The sequence below is a fragment of the Haliotis rubra genome, unplaced genomic scaffold (genome assembly GCF_003918875.1).
Source record: "Haliotis rubra isolate DU_JTF1 unplaced genomic scaffold, ASM391887v1 Scf501, whole genome shotgun sequence".
NCBI lineage: Eukaryota > Metazoa > Mollusca > Gastropoda > Lepetellida > Haliotidae > Haliotis > Haliotis rubra.
In genome coordinates this window covers 1-15,906 of record NW_025767193.1, presented here as the reverse complement: position 1 = coordinate 15,906, position 15,906 = coordinate 1, and the positions used below count along the sequence as shown (strand labels likewise).

At 40.2% G+C, this 15,906-nt stretch overlaps 1 protein-coding gene and 1 long non-coding RNA gene across 2 annotated transcripts; both read right to left on the bottom strand.

Moving 5' to 3' along the window:
• Positions 1–2,088: 2,088 nt before the first annotated feature.
• On the bottom strand, positions 2,089–5,536 carry LOC124291915. The gene is made up of 2 exons (XR_006902315.1): positions 2,594–5,536; positions 2,089–2,492 (listed from the first exon to the last, which is right to left on the bottom strand). It is a non-coding gene; the product is annotated as an uncharacterized LOC124291915 (long non-coding RNA).
• Positions 5,537–5,942: 406 nt separating this feature from the next.
• Positions 5,943–14,606, bottom strand: LOC124291916 (transmembrane protein 168-like). The gene is given in 6 exon segments (XM_046728987.1): positions 5,943–7,208; positions 7,930–8,204; positions 9,696–10,207; positions 10,209–10,559; positions 10,561–11,131; positions 14,525–14,606. Coding segments are annotated over 5 exon segments (2,094 nt in total). The 5' UTR covers positions 10,969–11,131; positions 14,525–14,606; the 3' UTR covers positions 5,943–6,660.
• Between the last annotated feature and the right edge of the window lie 1,300 nt (positions 14,607–15,906).

The window sequence follows — 15,906 nt, the reverse complement described above, 5'->3', positions numbered from 1 at the left end:
TTTCATCCATATAACGCCAAGCTGTGTGTTAAATAAGGTGTGGCTTCCACAATGTCGTTTGTGAGAACGGTCTGAAATCGCCAAACATCGGCCGGATGTAGAACCAGACGACCCATCAGACATCCGTTGTTATCCCGAGAGCACAAAGCAGCAAGACAAGCTTGGTGTCACGCTCGTCGTCATTGGAATTTGACGTCATGGGAAGGGTCCATTGGTCGGACGAAAGTCGATTCACATATGCCGAGTGGAATATCTCGGAGTATGTACCATTTGACAGGTTGGGGGTGGGGGGTGTTTCCATCTCACATGTCTGTAGACTTGACCCTGAGACGATCAGACAACATCTGAGTGGACAACTGTACATCACTGACATCCTAGACCGGGTTGTTGTCCCACATTTCGATGACATCCCCTGAACACAAAGCCGACAATGGACGACAATGCTGGGCCTCAAGATGGCTGGTCAACGCGACACAGCAACACTCCTGCTATATAACTGCTGTTGGCAGAGAATAGAGTCTGGGGCCCGTTCCTCAAAGCGATCGTAACCCTAAGGTGATCGTAACTGTACTGTTTTTGATGACCGATGGATTATCAGGGCACTTGATTTCAATAAATCAAACCATGCATTGGAATTCACATGCTTTTATTAGCCAGCGTATTTTTTTACATCCTCTAGGGGGGTAACTCTCTTGCTCTTAGTTGTTTTTGCATACCGCTAAACAATAATACCGCTAATAGAGTTATAACACTACAGTAACTCCCATACTTTGACATAGACTTACGACTGTAGTAGCGCTACGATCGCTTTGAGGAACGGGGGCCTGGGCCAGATAATCCATTCACTGTTGGGCCAGATAATCCAGCGGAATAGAGTCTGGGCCAGATAATCCATTCAATGTTGGCAAAGAATAGAGTCTGGGCCAGATAATCCATTCACTGTCCGCAAAGAATAGAGTCTGGGCCAGATAATCCATTCACTGTCCGCAAAGAATAGAGTCTGGGCCAGATAATCCATTCACTGTTGGCAAAGAATAGAGTCTGGGCCAGATAATCCATTCACTGTCTGCAAAGAATAGAGTCTGGGCCAGATAATCCATTCACTGTTAGCAAAGAATAGAGTCTGGGCCAGATAATCCATTCACTGTTGGCAAAGAATAGAGTCTGGGCCAGATAATCCATTCACTGTTGGCAAAGAATAGAGTCTGGGCCAGATAATCCATTCACTGTTCGCAAAGAATAGAGTCTGGGCCAGATAATCCATTCACTGTTAGAGTCTGGGCAAATAATAGAGTCTTAGCCAGAATAATCCATTCACTGTAATCCATTCACTGTCCAAAGAATAGAGTCTGGGCCAGATACTCCATTCACTGTCCGCAAAGAATAGAGTCTGGGCCAGATAATCCATTCACTGTCCGCAAAGAATAGAGTCTGGGCCAGATAATCCATTCACTGTCCGCAAAGAATAGAGTCTGGGCCAGATACTCCATTCACTGTCCGCAAAGAATAGAGTCTGGGCCAACCATTCACTGTTGGCAAAGAATAGAGTCTGGACCAGATAATCCATTCACTGTCCGCAAAGAATAGAGTCTGGGCCAACCATTCACTGTCCTCAAAGAATAGAGTCTGGGCCAGATAATCCATTCACTGTTGGCAAAGAATAGAGTCTGGGCCAGATACTCCATTCACTGTCCGCAAAGAATAGAGTCTGGGCCAGATAATCCATTCACTGTCCGCAAAGAATAGAGTCTGGGCCAACCATTCACTGTTGGCAAAGAATAGAGTCTGGACCAGATACTCCATTCACTCAAACAACGATCAAACGCATTAGGGTGGGACGACGCTGTTATCCAACTCACGAAGTCAATCCAATTCATAATGTTGTCTCTTACAGCAACCTCCATTGGTTGCTGGGTATATATATACTGGACAAAATAAGTTAGGGATATTGGTATTTTTATGATTTATATCTTATCAGTGTGTCAATGAATAAATAGATCATTATTCATAATTTCAAAATTTACATATATCCCTAACTATTTTTGTCCAGTATATATAACCTAGGATCCCCCAGTGTTCAAACACAGGTTATCACTTCAAATACCTGTTTATTCATCTTCAAGTGGAAAAGGTTATCAAATGTACAAGGACATGGCACGTATGAAAATAGATGAATTAGGAAGCTCACTTCACAAATATCAATACAGCAGTGATATAGTTTAGTGTTATATAAGAACACACTCAAACAGGAAGCTTGGGGGCAATATGGATTTCAGGTTTCTGGGATATATCTGAATACAAGTGGATGAAAGCGATGAGCAACAGGTATGATGTGTGTGGGTCGGTGCCATCTGAATGGTGGTGTGGGGGCCAATTAAAGTTTGGTTGTGTGTTTAATGACTCCTTCATTAAAACTGAAACATACATGGCAAGCATGAAACAAGTCAACACTGAGTCCAAATCCCCAACCTGGCTGCCCATCTTCCTATTGCCTTACCCTACCCAGGTACCTGGTGTAGCTCTCAAGCATGAGGTACAAAATATCTGACTAGATACATATGGATACTGGAATTAACTGAAGCCTCGTCTTCACCCAGGTATGTGAAAGGCAGAAGGAATGGCTGCTTCAGAGATATGCCAACATCAGTGACCTGTAGTTTAACCACTGAGTTTTGTTCTTGCACAAAATATATCATGAATGACTTACCCATGGTCAGGGAAATCACATGGTGAGCCTGGACCACCTGACCTGGTACCCAAGTCCTAATAATCCCAGTCCTAATATTCCCCAAATCCAGTCATATTATCCACCCAATCCCAGTCCTATTATCTACCCAATCCCAGCTCTAATAAACCCCCAGTCCTAGCTCGAATATCCCCCCCAAATCACTACCCTAATTAAACACCAACAGCCCCGACCCAAATCCAAGGCCTAATATCCCCTCAATCCAAGTCCTAACAACCCCCAATCCCAGCCAAACCACAGCTTACAGTCACTCAACATAGTCCAATATCACACTGAGTAAATATAACATTTACCTCATACTGGAATATTGGACATAGATATCATTATCACCAATGTGATGCCACTCACATCAAGAATGCTGAATCTTTGGACACATTTAAATCGTCTCTAAAAACCCACTTTTTTCGTCTTGCCTATTACTAGACTTTCTATGTTCAATTGTCTCTCTGTAAATAGTTTTAACTATTTTCATTTCTCCTATAGTATTGTAGCGCCATGAGCGGGTATTAGTACCTGGATGTAGCGCTATATAAATACCCACATTATTATTATTATTATTATTATTATTAAGTGTATCCCACTTTTTGTGCATATTGGTATATATGGTGTGACGTTACTCTACTGCTTGTGTACACTACATGTGCATTTTGAATAACCCCCCTGCACTTATCAATGCCATCTTGTTATCATGACAAGCAATCAAATCAAAAAGTCTGTCCATCTGATCCATTGGTCACCTCTTATAAGCTAAGGTTGCCGAGGATAATACTGACATGAATCCACGTTTCTGTATTTTGTATGTCTGTGTTGCTTGTCTGACTCCCACAACTGCTTCTAGAATATCACTCTAGTCGATACTAGCAAAACACATTAAAATTAAAATTGTATGCAATATAACCGAGATAGACACTCGACTCAACGTACATGTTTTACGTATGCTGACAAATGTATTACAAAGACCAAACATTTCTCATACTGACATGCATCAATTTTCAGATATGGAAATAACATAATTTACTGGCAAAAACTGAACAATCTGGAACCTTGCTTCTCCAACACAAACTTCAACACCATGAATACTGCATAAGGAAATCTCAACCAAGAAAGATGTAAAACAGTCATTGCTATGGTGACTAATAAGCCGTGCCAATGTTCACCAACATATCAATACATGGCACATTTTGGCAAACATTAACACATGAAAGCCTTTTGTAGCATAATCACAAACAAATATGGATATCCAAAGTATACAACAAGGATTGTTCCAACATATCCTTCAATATATCAACAACACATTTGTTCACGATCAAATCTGTAACTTCAACACTAAGGTATATACACAGATATGATTTTCAAGCAATATATTAAAAAGTCACTCTCTAATATTGACTGTCACTGTTTGGAGTTTTTTGACAAAGTTTGTTTCTGTGTTAGGTCAAGATAATATGATTAAGAGCATTTCAGTCAATTGTTTGTTGTTTAATGCTACACTCAACGATTTTCCAACATCATGACCAAGTCTGTAAATAATCAAATCTGGACAAGAATTGTGGTTCCTTAGAAGAATGAACTGTCCATAAAAGGTGTTCATGGTTTTACACCGCTTTTAGCAATATTCCAGCAATATCACAGCGGGGGACACCAGAAATGGGCTTCACACATTGTACCCATGTGGGGAATCGAACCCAGGTCTTCAGTGTGACAAGTGAACACTTTAACCACAAGGCTACCCCACCGCCCTGTGCCCCTTAAGAAGTTAAAGAACACCCACTATATATCGTAGTTAATCCGTCATGCATTGTGAGATTAACTATAAAAATATCAGGAGTTTTAAACTTCTTTTGAGTAAAATATTTTACATAACATATGTTACATCTACCATATAAAAACAATGAGACATCCTACATATCTCTGCATCCTTCAATTATATACATTCATTAAAATAACCATTGAACATTTTATCATGGTTAAGCCTTACATAAAAAAAATTCAAATATTTTTTGGTATCGTGGTGTAAGGCACATGAACTTTCATTTGGAGCCTTGAGTAATATACATTAAAACCACAATACAATGATAATACACAACTTTGCAATTGTATGAAATGGAAATTGGAAGAAAATATATCGTAACTATGCATGTATTAACACATATAGTCAATGTAATAAACAGTGTGACCTGAGGAAGGTAAGGGTACTGGTGACATGTGACATTGTGACAAGTGGCTGAGGCTTGTCAAGACTTTTCTGGCAATGGACGACCATTGTTTACCGTACAAATTACTTATAAAGGAAGAGGACTCCATTTGACCAGCGTCTTTAGATAGCGTCAATCTTTATCTAATTCTACTGTAATAGCAGCATCGACTCAGAATGATGAAATACACCCTACTATAGTTGAATCCATAAAAACAGAATTGGGACAAATTTGGATTTCTATCACTGCATAACAACGTTGACAGCAAACACCATTTCTTGCAGAATCTTGTTATTCTAAAGGGAAAAGGCTTGAGCAAATTGGCAATTCTAACAAACTTGTTGTTCTGGTACTAGTTATTCAGTTCACATTGCTATATATGTAAATAATCTTGAAAGAGACATTACGTCACCTCATGTGTTCAATCTACTGTCGCATGATCCATCCATCCATCTGACACTGTTTAACAGTTACTCTTTCAGAGCCATTACCCTCTACATGGTATGACAGAGACTGTCTGAGCCGCTTTTAGCAACATTCCGGCAAAATCATGCAGGGGTGGAAATAACCCATTGCCCGACGTCCGAGTCCAGTGTTTTTTTCTGTCGGGCAAGCAAATTTGTATATCACACTGTACCGGTGTCCAGTTGACTTTCCAATGTTAATAATGTTGTTTATTTTAAAAAGCAACAAGAAAACGGCCGCGATAGTGGAAAAATGATCAGGGCAAGTGATTTTACATGTGCCACTGTACCGGAGTGCACTAGCAATTTTAAAGTTATTTCCACCCTTGTCATGGCGGGGACACCAGAAATGGGCTTCACACATTGTGCCCATGTGGGGAATCGAACCCAGGTCTTTGACGTGACAAGCAAATGCCTTAACCACTGGCCTACCCAACCATCCTGTATTATGCTGACAGAAAGGATGTCTTAGTTTCTCATGGTGCAAATATTACCATGTCAACATGATCAAGATAGCTTTACAATGGAAAGTCCCTTTTTCAAGATACTGGGGAAGAAATTTGTGCAAGACTTATAATTTACATTGAAACTATATTCCCTTTGTTCATTTGGTATACCCATATGTATATAGCACCAGTCATGTGCAGTTTCGTACATTATGAGCACATGTCACAATGCATTGCACATCAGGTGCAGAATAGGCATGTCATGTGCAACATTGCACATGTACAGAATAGGCATCAGTCATGTGCAACATTGCACATCAGGTGCAGAATATGCATGTGTGCAACATTGCACATGTACAGAATATGCATCAGTCATATGCAACATTGTATGTAAAAATATATATAAAATCTCATAAAATTATCAACATTAACCCCAAAATAGGACAAACTAGAATAATGATGATATGGCTAAGTTAAAATTGTGAAACACAAGTTAGAAAACCTTGTCAAACATGAAGTAACCCCCGACATTTGGCTGTTTGATTTAAAACCAGTAACTAATACCATGTGATGTGCGTGGCACCTGTGTGTGCATATATATAAAACATGTATCAGTATGCATGAGGCTAGACAATACTACAGCCACTTCAATACAAACAAACTATACAGAATAACTTAAAACAGCCAGACAACATAAAGGCCATGACTCAAACCAAAATGTACATCATTTTCATGACAAATGTAGACAAAGTTACACCAGTAGTTAGCCAACCATCAATACGTGATACGTACCTAAGACAAATAATAACTTAAGTCCTGACCAGTTTAAACCCATGGCCTGTGTCAATCTCTTTAGGAGGAAGCCATCTCATCTGTTTACGACGCAAACAACGTAAAATACTCGTACACATACAACAAATAGCACCAAAGCTTGGAAGATTGACAGCTTTGATCAAAGGCTTGGTGATTTTGGGGAAATTGGTGTCCCAATATTGAGCAAAGTCTTCCGAGGTAGGTAGATGGAAAGTGAAGTCGGTCCAGTTTTTGGACAGGACGTAGATGGCATGGGTCAGTCTGGCCTTGTCTGTCCAGCTGGGGTCAACGTCCTTGCCCACATTGTAGTTGACCCAGTCCTCTGTGAAACTCCCCACCCCTCTCGGTCCGCTGGACTCAAGGTCAGTGGGTTTTGAGTACTTGCAGGTTTGGATGGCGACAAATTCGTCGACACAGTTACGTACGTTGCGTGTCCAGGTGGTGTAGTGGCCAGCGTCCAGGACGATGATGAGGCGAGAACCACTGCCATCATTCTTTGCTGACCACCACTCCAGCAAGGTCTCGGGCTTCAGGTTCTTGTTGTCTGAAACAGTCATGTCAGCATTTACAGCAAAGAAAGTTAGTAAACATGATACAAGGCCCATAAGTAGTCAGTCAAGGCACTTCATCATGTTCATGAGACTTCATACCTTTTCGAATTGTGTCATGCTTGTCAGTTGACAGTAAGAAACTTATCATTCTTGCAGGAATAACAAATTTCCAATCTCCATCCCCAACTATTACGACTGTCAACAGCTGTGACAGGCATGGTTGTACACTTGGTCTGGTCTAGTAAAGTCATATTTGGCGTGTCTTGCAATTTGGAACCAGAACTGGTTCTTGAATATACGCTTGTCAACGGAAATCTGGTACCGAATGTAAGCTGGGTCACGTCGCACATATCGCAAGTTGGCATGCAACGGGAGCCGGAACCAGCTCAGTACTGGAAGAAGCGCCCTTCGAGACTTACAGGCCCTATACACACTAAATGTAATAAACTACCATTGAATCTTTCATGATTCGTAACATATTTTCTGCATAAAACTGTATTACTCGTTGGATTGTCTGGTCACGACATGAATATTTAGAGACCACTGTCACACATTCGTTCTACTGCTGAGCACTCACTGGATTGTCTGGTCTAGACATGAATATTTAAAGACCACTGTCACACAGCAGTTCTATTATGGAGCATGGTGTCAAACTTAAATAACAGAACCAAAATACATGTACTCAAGTAAACATTTCTGACATTGAAGCCTCACCTGCTAGTGCTAGATCTCCGTTCTCATACACCTCACCACTGTAGTACAGCAGGTAGGTATCAAAGCGTGGCCCATCTGCCGTCCGCCGCTCAAAGAAGGCATTCACCTTGCTCTTCAGGTAGTCGTCGCTCAGTCCGCTGGTGGAGTAGTCACAGCCGTAGTTGTCAACCATGTGGAAGCCGAACAACTTGTGGATGTGGTTGAGTGTGTTGGTGGCACGATTTGTCATGTCTTGGAGGGACGCCGAAGAGAGGAGCTTGGCAGGGCCATTTGGTCTGATATTGACAAACATGAATGTGTGAGTCAGTGAGTATGGATTAACACCGTTTTTAGCAATGTTCCAGCAATATCACAGCAGGGGACACCAGACATGAACCTGGATCCTCCGCATGACAATCAAACACTTTAACGACAAGGCTAGCCCACCACCCCATGAACAATGATGAATATGTGAATTTCATGAATAACAGATTAATTGAGTCATCTTGGTAACACTTTGAATACAGATAAACATAATATTGTTGATAAGCAAACAAATACACAAATTAATAAAGCGAGTGAGTGGGTTTGGTTTTACGCTGTTTTAGCAATATTCCAGCAACATCACGGCATGGGACACCAGAAATGGGCTTCACACATTGTACCCATGTGGGGAATCGAACCTGGTCTCAGCGTGACAAGCTAACCACTAGGCTACCCCCACCGCCCCAAATTAATAAAGGCATATGTTGGCATACATAAGTCTAATGAATCATATAAATTGTGCTGAGGGGAAAAACCCTCCAATACACTTTAAGATGAATACAATTTATTTCACGAATATAGGGTAACGAATACGAATATTTATTCATGAATGCTCTGTGTTAATTAACAATAACATGCAAATTTAATATATATTTTGCTCAGGTTGAAACATTTCAATGATATTTTTGTAAGCCAAAAATAAAATACATCACTACAGTGCTGCTTATAAAAGTCATAGCCAGATGTCACTAACTTACACTATTGTATGGCTTGTATAAATTCCATTTTGCGTATCACACTTACATATATACATGATATATCAGATTTGCTTCAAATGAAAAACACTCTTTTTATAACATTCAAAAACATTTGATTCTAGTGACCATAAATTATGAACTGAATTCATGAAGGGACATGGTTTAATTAAACGAATATGCAAGCGAATCGTAACTGGACAAATTGTCAAAGAGCTATTGTTCTGAACCTGTCCTCAACATGCTCAATGCTTCTGTTTTGTTGCCTGAAACAAACTGCTGATAGAAAATTTGTGATTGACAATAACTATGACACTTGGATGAAATGGGATGCTCTGTCATGTTTTATCATTATATCAACCTTGCTGAGCTTGCACTTCAGTAGGCTTGTCATTAATGTCAAGGTGATTGAATCAAGAAGTGTCAAAGGCAGAGTGAATTAATGCCACTGCACATACAAAAGATGGGAGGCCGTCAGGAACACATCATGTACAACTGTGACTAGAGTGAGTTTGGTTTTACGCCGCTTTTAGCAATATTCCAGTTACATCACGGCGGGGGACACCAGAAATGGGTTTCACGCATTGTACCCATGTGGGGAATCGAACCCGGACTGTGACTAGAAAACAGTTTGGTCTTGTTCAAGCAGGACTAATTACAAATTTTGACAATTAGTGAAATATAGTTTCCACTAGCCTCGGGAACAATCTGGAGTACAAGATTTTCAAACATGTCGAAGAATGGGCTTGAAAATAAATGAATTCCTACCTGATGCTTGTGACTGGTGCAATGACGCCGAATCCTGTGCAGGTCCCTCCAAGGAAGTCCCCGAGTTCCGAGAACAGACTCAAGGACATGGCTTCAATGGGCAATACAATCCAAGCCAAGCTCAGACTGTACCCAGTCCGTGTCTCCCATCCAATACCCGTCAGAATAATCGTTGTAGTTAAAGAAAGGCATATCAGTCTGTGCGAGATCAGACCAAAATGGCGGATACCCTTGGATGCCATTATTCTGTTGTAACTTTGTTGTTCGTCGGCTAGGCTTATATATGTCAGGTTACATTCTGTTATCTTGCCCATCAGTTTCCAGCAAGATATGAAATAAATAACATGAAACAAAATCCATATGAAGGCAAATACTGCAAAAACTGGCACTACCACAAACCATTCCTTATGGTTGAAGCTCTGAATCCCAATCAAGGAAGCAAGGACCAGATCAAGGCCAAACACAAACAGAACAATCAAATAACGAAGCAACTTAGACATGTTAAAAAAATGGCTTCCATCGCTCAATTGTGGTCAATGCTGAGAAATAAAAGTCAATGATTGGCTGGAATGAGTGACGTCCGATGAAATAGATCAGCGCGTATTTGTTCGGGGACATGTGGAATCCAGGAAAGAAGACAAAGACTCCAACACAGAGTAGACTCACGAAGCTGATGAGTCCAAGAAAAGATTTCATTCGTAATGCGATGAGGTGCATGGTGAAGGCAACGATCAACATGGACATGGGAAGCCCCTTAGATGTGTCCATTGCAAAGGTGGCAATGACAAGTCCCAGAGATTCAAGACCTTCTGACTGAGTCAGTATACATGCGTCCAACTTCACTAAATGCATGATCCTCCCCGAAAATATTCCAGAACCACATGGACACCATACTGGTAAGGAACAGCATCTCCATAACTTCATGTAACACATCATCGTAATCATTTTCAGAGAAGGCGATAATCCCAACAAGGCATCCAGTCCAGATGTGGAACAGGGCGTTTCCGACACTTTGCATGCTGAAGTAGTACCGCAGGGCACAGGATATTCCGAACACAAAGAGTCCAAACAGCGAGATGACGGCGATGGCGGTGTTCTTGGTGTGAGACCACTGCATGTACAGCCCCAGGCCGAGGGCCACCAGGAGAATGATCTCGGGGATGTAGCCCACATACTGTATTGTGAACTGGAGCTTGAAATCTTTGATGTTCTGCATGACCTGATGGGAGAGGTGAACTAAATAGTACCTCACTGCTCGCACCCCCCTCAACATCAGTACTCAGCAGGCCATGGCTAACTTGGAATGTTCACAGCAGCCTGTGACCTTCAGTGAGACCTTGATGTGACCTTCAGTACGACCTTGATGTGACCTTCAGTACGACCTTGATGTGACCTTCAGTGAGACCTTGATACTATTCAAGTCCTAAGTCCTGTACCTGAAAAAGCAATGAATGCATGTAATTTTTTATCAATACTTTTACCATGTTTATCATATTTATCAGATTCTGAATTGCCATATCAGTCGTCTATGCCTACAACTTTTGGTCTAATAGCCAGACCATGGCCTGCACCATCATTGTTCAGAGTTTACAATATGGAGAATCTAACCAGGTTAGACTAACCATGCTAAACTAACCAGGTGGAATATAATTTTACCAGACTTTGGATTCGGAGTAGCAATTATTTATTGTAAACCCGGGTTTTTTTTGGCTGAAGTCTGTGTTATTTTTACAGCAAAATATTGAAATGCACAGGGTGCAATTTGGTATCTGTGAGGTTGCCTTTACAGGGTTATATGTACGTTGCAATAGTGCAACTGCAAGTCATAAATGCGTAATTCGAGCCTTGTAAGACTGACTGAGTTTGGTTTTACGCCGCTTTTAGCAATATTCCAGCAACATCACGGCGGGGGACACCAGAAATGGGCTTCACACATTGTACCCATGTGGGGATTCGAACCCGGGTCTTCGGCGTGACGAGCCAATGCTTTAACCACTAGGCTACCCCACCGCCCCCGAGCCTTGTAAGAACAACATTGTAACAATACATACTATAAAAGCTGGACAACAGTGAACATGGTGAGCTCTTGTACAAACTATTACAGTATACACCCACAGGTTTAGTTAGATATATTAATCATGTTAATGAAAGTGTCAGCTGCAGAATCGGCTCAAACCATCCACTTCCCAAGATGATCTATCAACCAGTGTCCAGAGTGTTTCTGTTGCTGTAACGTCTTGTATTCATTAAGGCTGTAACGATTCACTCGAATATTCGCTGAATCGAACCGTAGCCCTTCATGAATTCAATTCGTTATTCGTGGTCACCAGAACCGAATATTAACGAATATTTACGATTTTTTAAATTTACTTGAACCCTTATGTCCTTTCCAAAGTGAGATATGCAAGAATGGAACATGTACTAGCATTGCAGTAGTGCAAGTCATATTAGTTTGCCAAGACTGCACATGGTACTGTCGACTATAACTATTACATACCAAATTTGAGTCTCATGAGATCACTGGTTATTGCTGTGACAAATCAAAACTATCAACATGGACGTTCCATAAAGTGCATCAATCACATAACTACAGTATATATTCGTTAATAATCATTCGTATTCGTTACCCAAAATTCATGATACTTATCATATTCGCCACATAGTGTATTCGTTGCAGCCCTAGTGTTCATCTGTTTATAGATGTTGTCTGTATTCCAAAATCTGAGGTGAAGGTGATAGTCTGGGGGCACCCACTTTTTGTAAAATCTAATGAGATTGTGTGGCCCCATAAAAGTCATCACATACATCTGACATTGAACACTCAAGTCTGTACTGTCATTACTATTACTTGCTGTACAAAATATGATTCCAAGATAGAAAAGCCATCTGATATTACAAAAAAACAACATGAAAATATGATTAAGAGTGTGTGAGTAACTTAAGATTTTTAGTCACATCGGCAATATTTCCGACATATTGTGGCTCAAACAAGTCATACCGGTAGATTCATGATGAACACAGTTAAATCATAAAAACCTGTCGATGAAGGACAGTAAAATAACTAGACAATCACAGATTGAGAAATATCAAAACTAGCATGTAACTTTAATATGATTAATGAGGGAAAATATTAGTACCAAATATTTTAAATCAACCTATAATTATAATGGAAACTGAAGTTTTATTTTGACTTTAAGTCGGTCAAGCACTTGATGTGTGTACACAATAATCATGATAATGACAATATGCTACTTGACCATTAATTACCTTGGAAGAAATGAAAATTACCGATCACTTGTGTCAAACTTGGAGTTTCAGTACATGAAAACGTTGACTGACATTACATTTATGGAAGTCAATACATTTACTGATTGTAATGTTAGCCCGACAGCTGACTGACTGAACAATATCGCGACTGTTTTACTGAATACAGATTAACCTTGGAATCACTGAGGCATTACCATGATTACAGAAATGTACAGTGAGGGTCACTTATGAAGGCTACTGGCAGGGCTGGCTATTGATATAGATCAAAGAGATCGATAATTGATAACAAAATATCGATCAATTATCGAAGACGTAATTTTGAGCAAAAATGCAAAAATGTCTGAAAGTAATGAATATATTTCACATCACTGGTGAGTGGTGACACGTATTTGCATTAACTATTATAGCATTGACAAAACAGCATCCTGAACATAACTTGGAAGCAGACCATTTATAAAGTCCAAAACTTTGTATATTGTGTGAGAAAATTCAAAAAAGTTCTTTCACAAAGTTAATGTACCATATTATCAATAACACAATTTTCAAATCAATAATCATCTGGGCCCTTATTCTCGAAACGTTAGTAGCCGTTAATAATTCTTAACTTTCATCGAAGCCAATGTGTTAAGAATTGGGTTACGAACGTTCCGAGAATAGCCACCCTGATTTATTGCAAAAGCTATCCTACTGTAGAAAGTGTTTGGACAGGCTGCTTTTGGATGTGATGCAGTGGTGGATCTCTTAGGAGATGTTGAGAGAAGCTTGTGCCCATGCACTCACCCCAGCAAACCTTTTGCTAGCCTGATGTCACTGGGTATTGTTTCACCTGTGTATGTTACAATAGAATTTAACAAACTACATGAATATATTGTAATTGTATGTGTTAGTAGTCATGACTTCTATAGGTAGGCTATGTCTTATTTGGTTTCAAAGTTGCCCCATCAATATGATTTAATTCACACAGTTATGTGTATGTCAAATCTGCCCAAACCTTCTGCATCGTCAGTGGTTTCTTTCGGCAAAATGTCACCACACCCTTTCGATGTAATTAACTCATTATAAGAAATATATGACCACATTTAGATATAATTATTTTTTTACAACCCTATAATAACTGTCAATAAACAATTAAACTGCATTGATCATGTTTACTTGAATTACAATCAACAAAAATAGACAATCTACTGAGAAAAAAAATAGAAAGCGAACTTGCAAAGACGGGCTGAAATGGGATTGGGATCATTGGGTTACTCTTACTTGCCCCAGCTTGTCCAGGAAGAATTTAGGCAATCAAGTGACAAATATTGAAAATCATCAGCAGAGGTATTCTTTATTTTGAATTTTCAACTGATTCATGCACTTTATATACATTGAAAAAGTCTGCAAGCTTTCAAGTGACTAAACACATCAACAAATAAGACATACGAAGGGAAACTAAGTAAAAAGGCGTGTCCCTAATCATGTTGTTGTAAAACATTATTTTCCACAATACACATGCTGCATGTTTAAGTTTCGGAGACCTGAACGCTGCCAAATACTCATCTGAAATAAATAGTCATTACCTGTTTTCTGTCACGCGTTTCTAATATGACTTCCGTACCTACAACAAACAAACATGTTAATGGCTGCCGGGGGGAATCCTCACGTTTGCAGGGATTTCCCCACTTCCGGTTGAATAAATCCGGACAGATCGTGATCAGTCCTAGTAACCAGGGTAATCCATCTTTGGAAAACATTGACGGAAAACCACCCAAACGAACATACTGCCTTTTTAGTCTTCTGCATATGGGCATAACAGACATAAATATAGTATTTTGATGATTTAATAAGTGAGTAAGCAAGCATGTTTGCACAAATCAAACATCCCAGATAGCATGCAGACGTTGGCCCAACGTTGGCAATGGTTTTGACAACATTGCCAACGTAGGGCCAACGTCCGAATGCTATCTGGGATAAAGAATGGTGTTTCCATCCCCATCGATATGTCATGATTGTGTATATTTAGACATGTGTGTCCACAGAGTTCTGGAAGGTACTTCAGGGTACTGCAATCCTATGACATAGGATTAAAAATAGGTTTTGAGCTATACTATGGTTCAAAAACCCCACACGAAGGAACAGTATTTCTCAAATTTACTTACGCCGGAAATGAATGTTCATCCGGCAGCCACATGAACTACGTTTTATATCTTCGTACCATCCGGCAGCCACATGAACAACGTTTTATATCTTCGTACCATCCGGCAGCCACATGAACAACGTTTTATATCTTCGTACCATCCGGCAGCCACATGAACAACGTTTTATATCTTCGTACCATCCGGCAGCCACATGAACAACGTTTTATATCTTCGTACCATCCGGCAGCCACATGAACAACGTTTTATATCTTCGTACCATCCGGCAGCCACATGAACAACGTTTTATATCTTCGTACCATCCGGCAGCCACATGAACAACGTTTTATACCTTCGTACCATCCAGCAGCCACATAAACAACGTTTTATATCTTCGTACCATCCGGCAGCCACATGAACAACGTTTTATATCTTCGTACCATCCGGCAGCCACATGAACAACGTTTTATATCTTCGTACCATCCGGCAGCCACATGAACAACGTTTTATATCTTCGTACCATTCGGCAGCCACATGAACAACGTTTCAAATCTCCGCACCATTTGGCTGCCAGATTTGCACACGTTTACGGAGGTGTTGAAATACACGAACACTCAACTATGTATTTACATATGTTTCATAAGTGTTTCATCAATTTTGTACACATGTACTGAGGGGGAGTCATTGATTTTGTACATTTTTCGTACCTGACAGAGGGAATTGTCAAGTTACATGATATAATCACTGTCAGCTATTCAATACGTTGGCAGACGAGTTAGATGCATTAGAAATAGGCTTTGCGCGGAAAACCTTGAAATCGTATATAC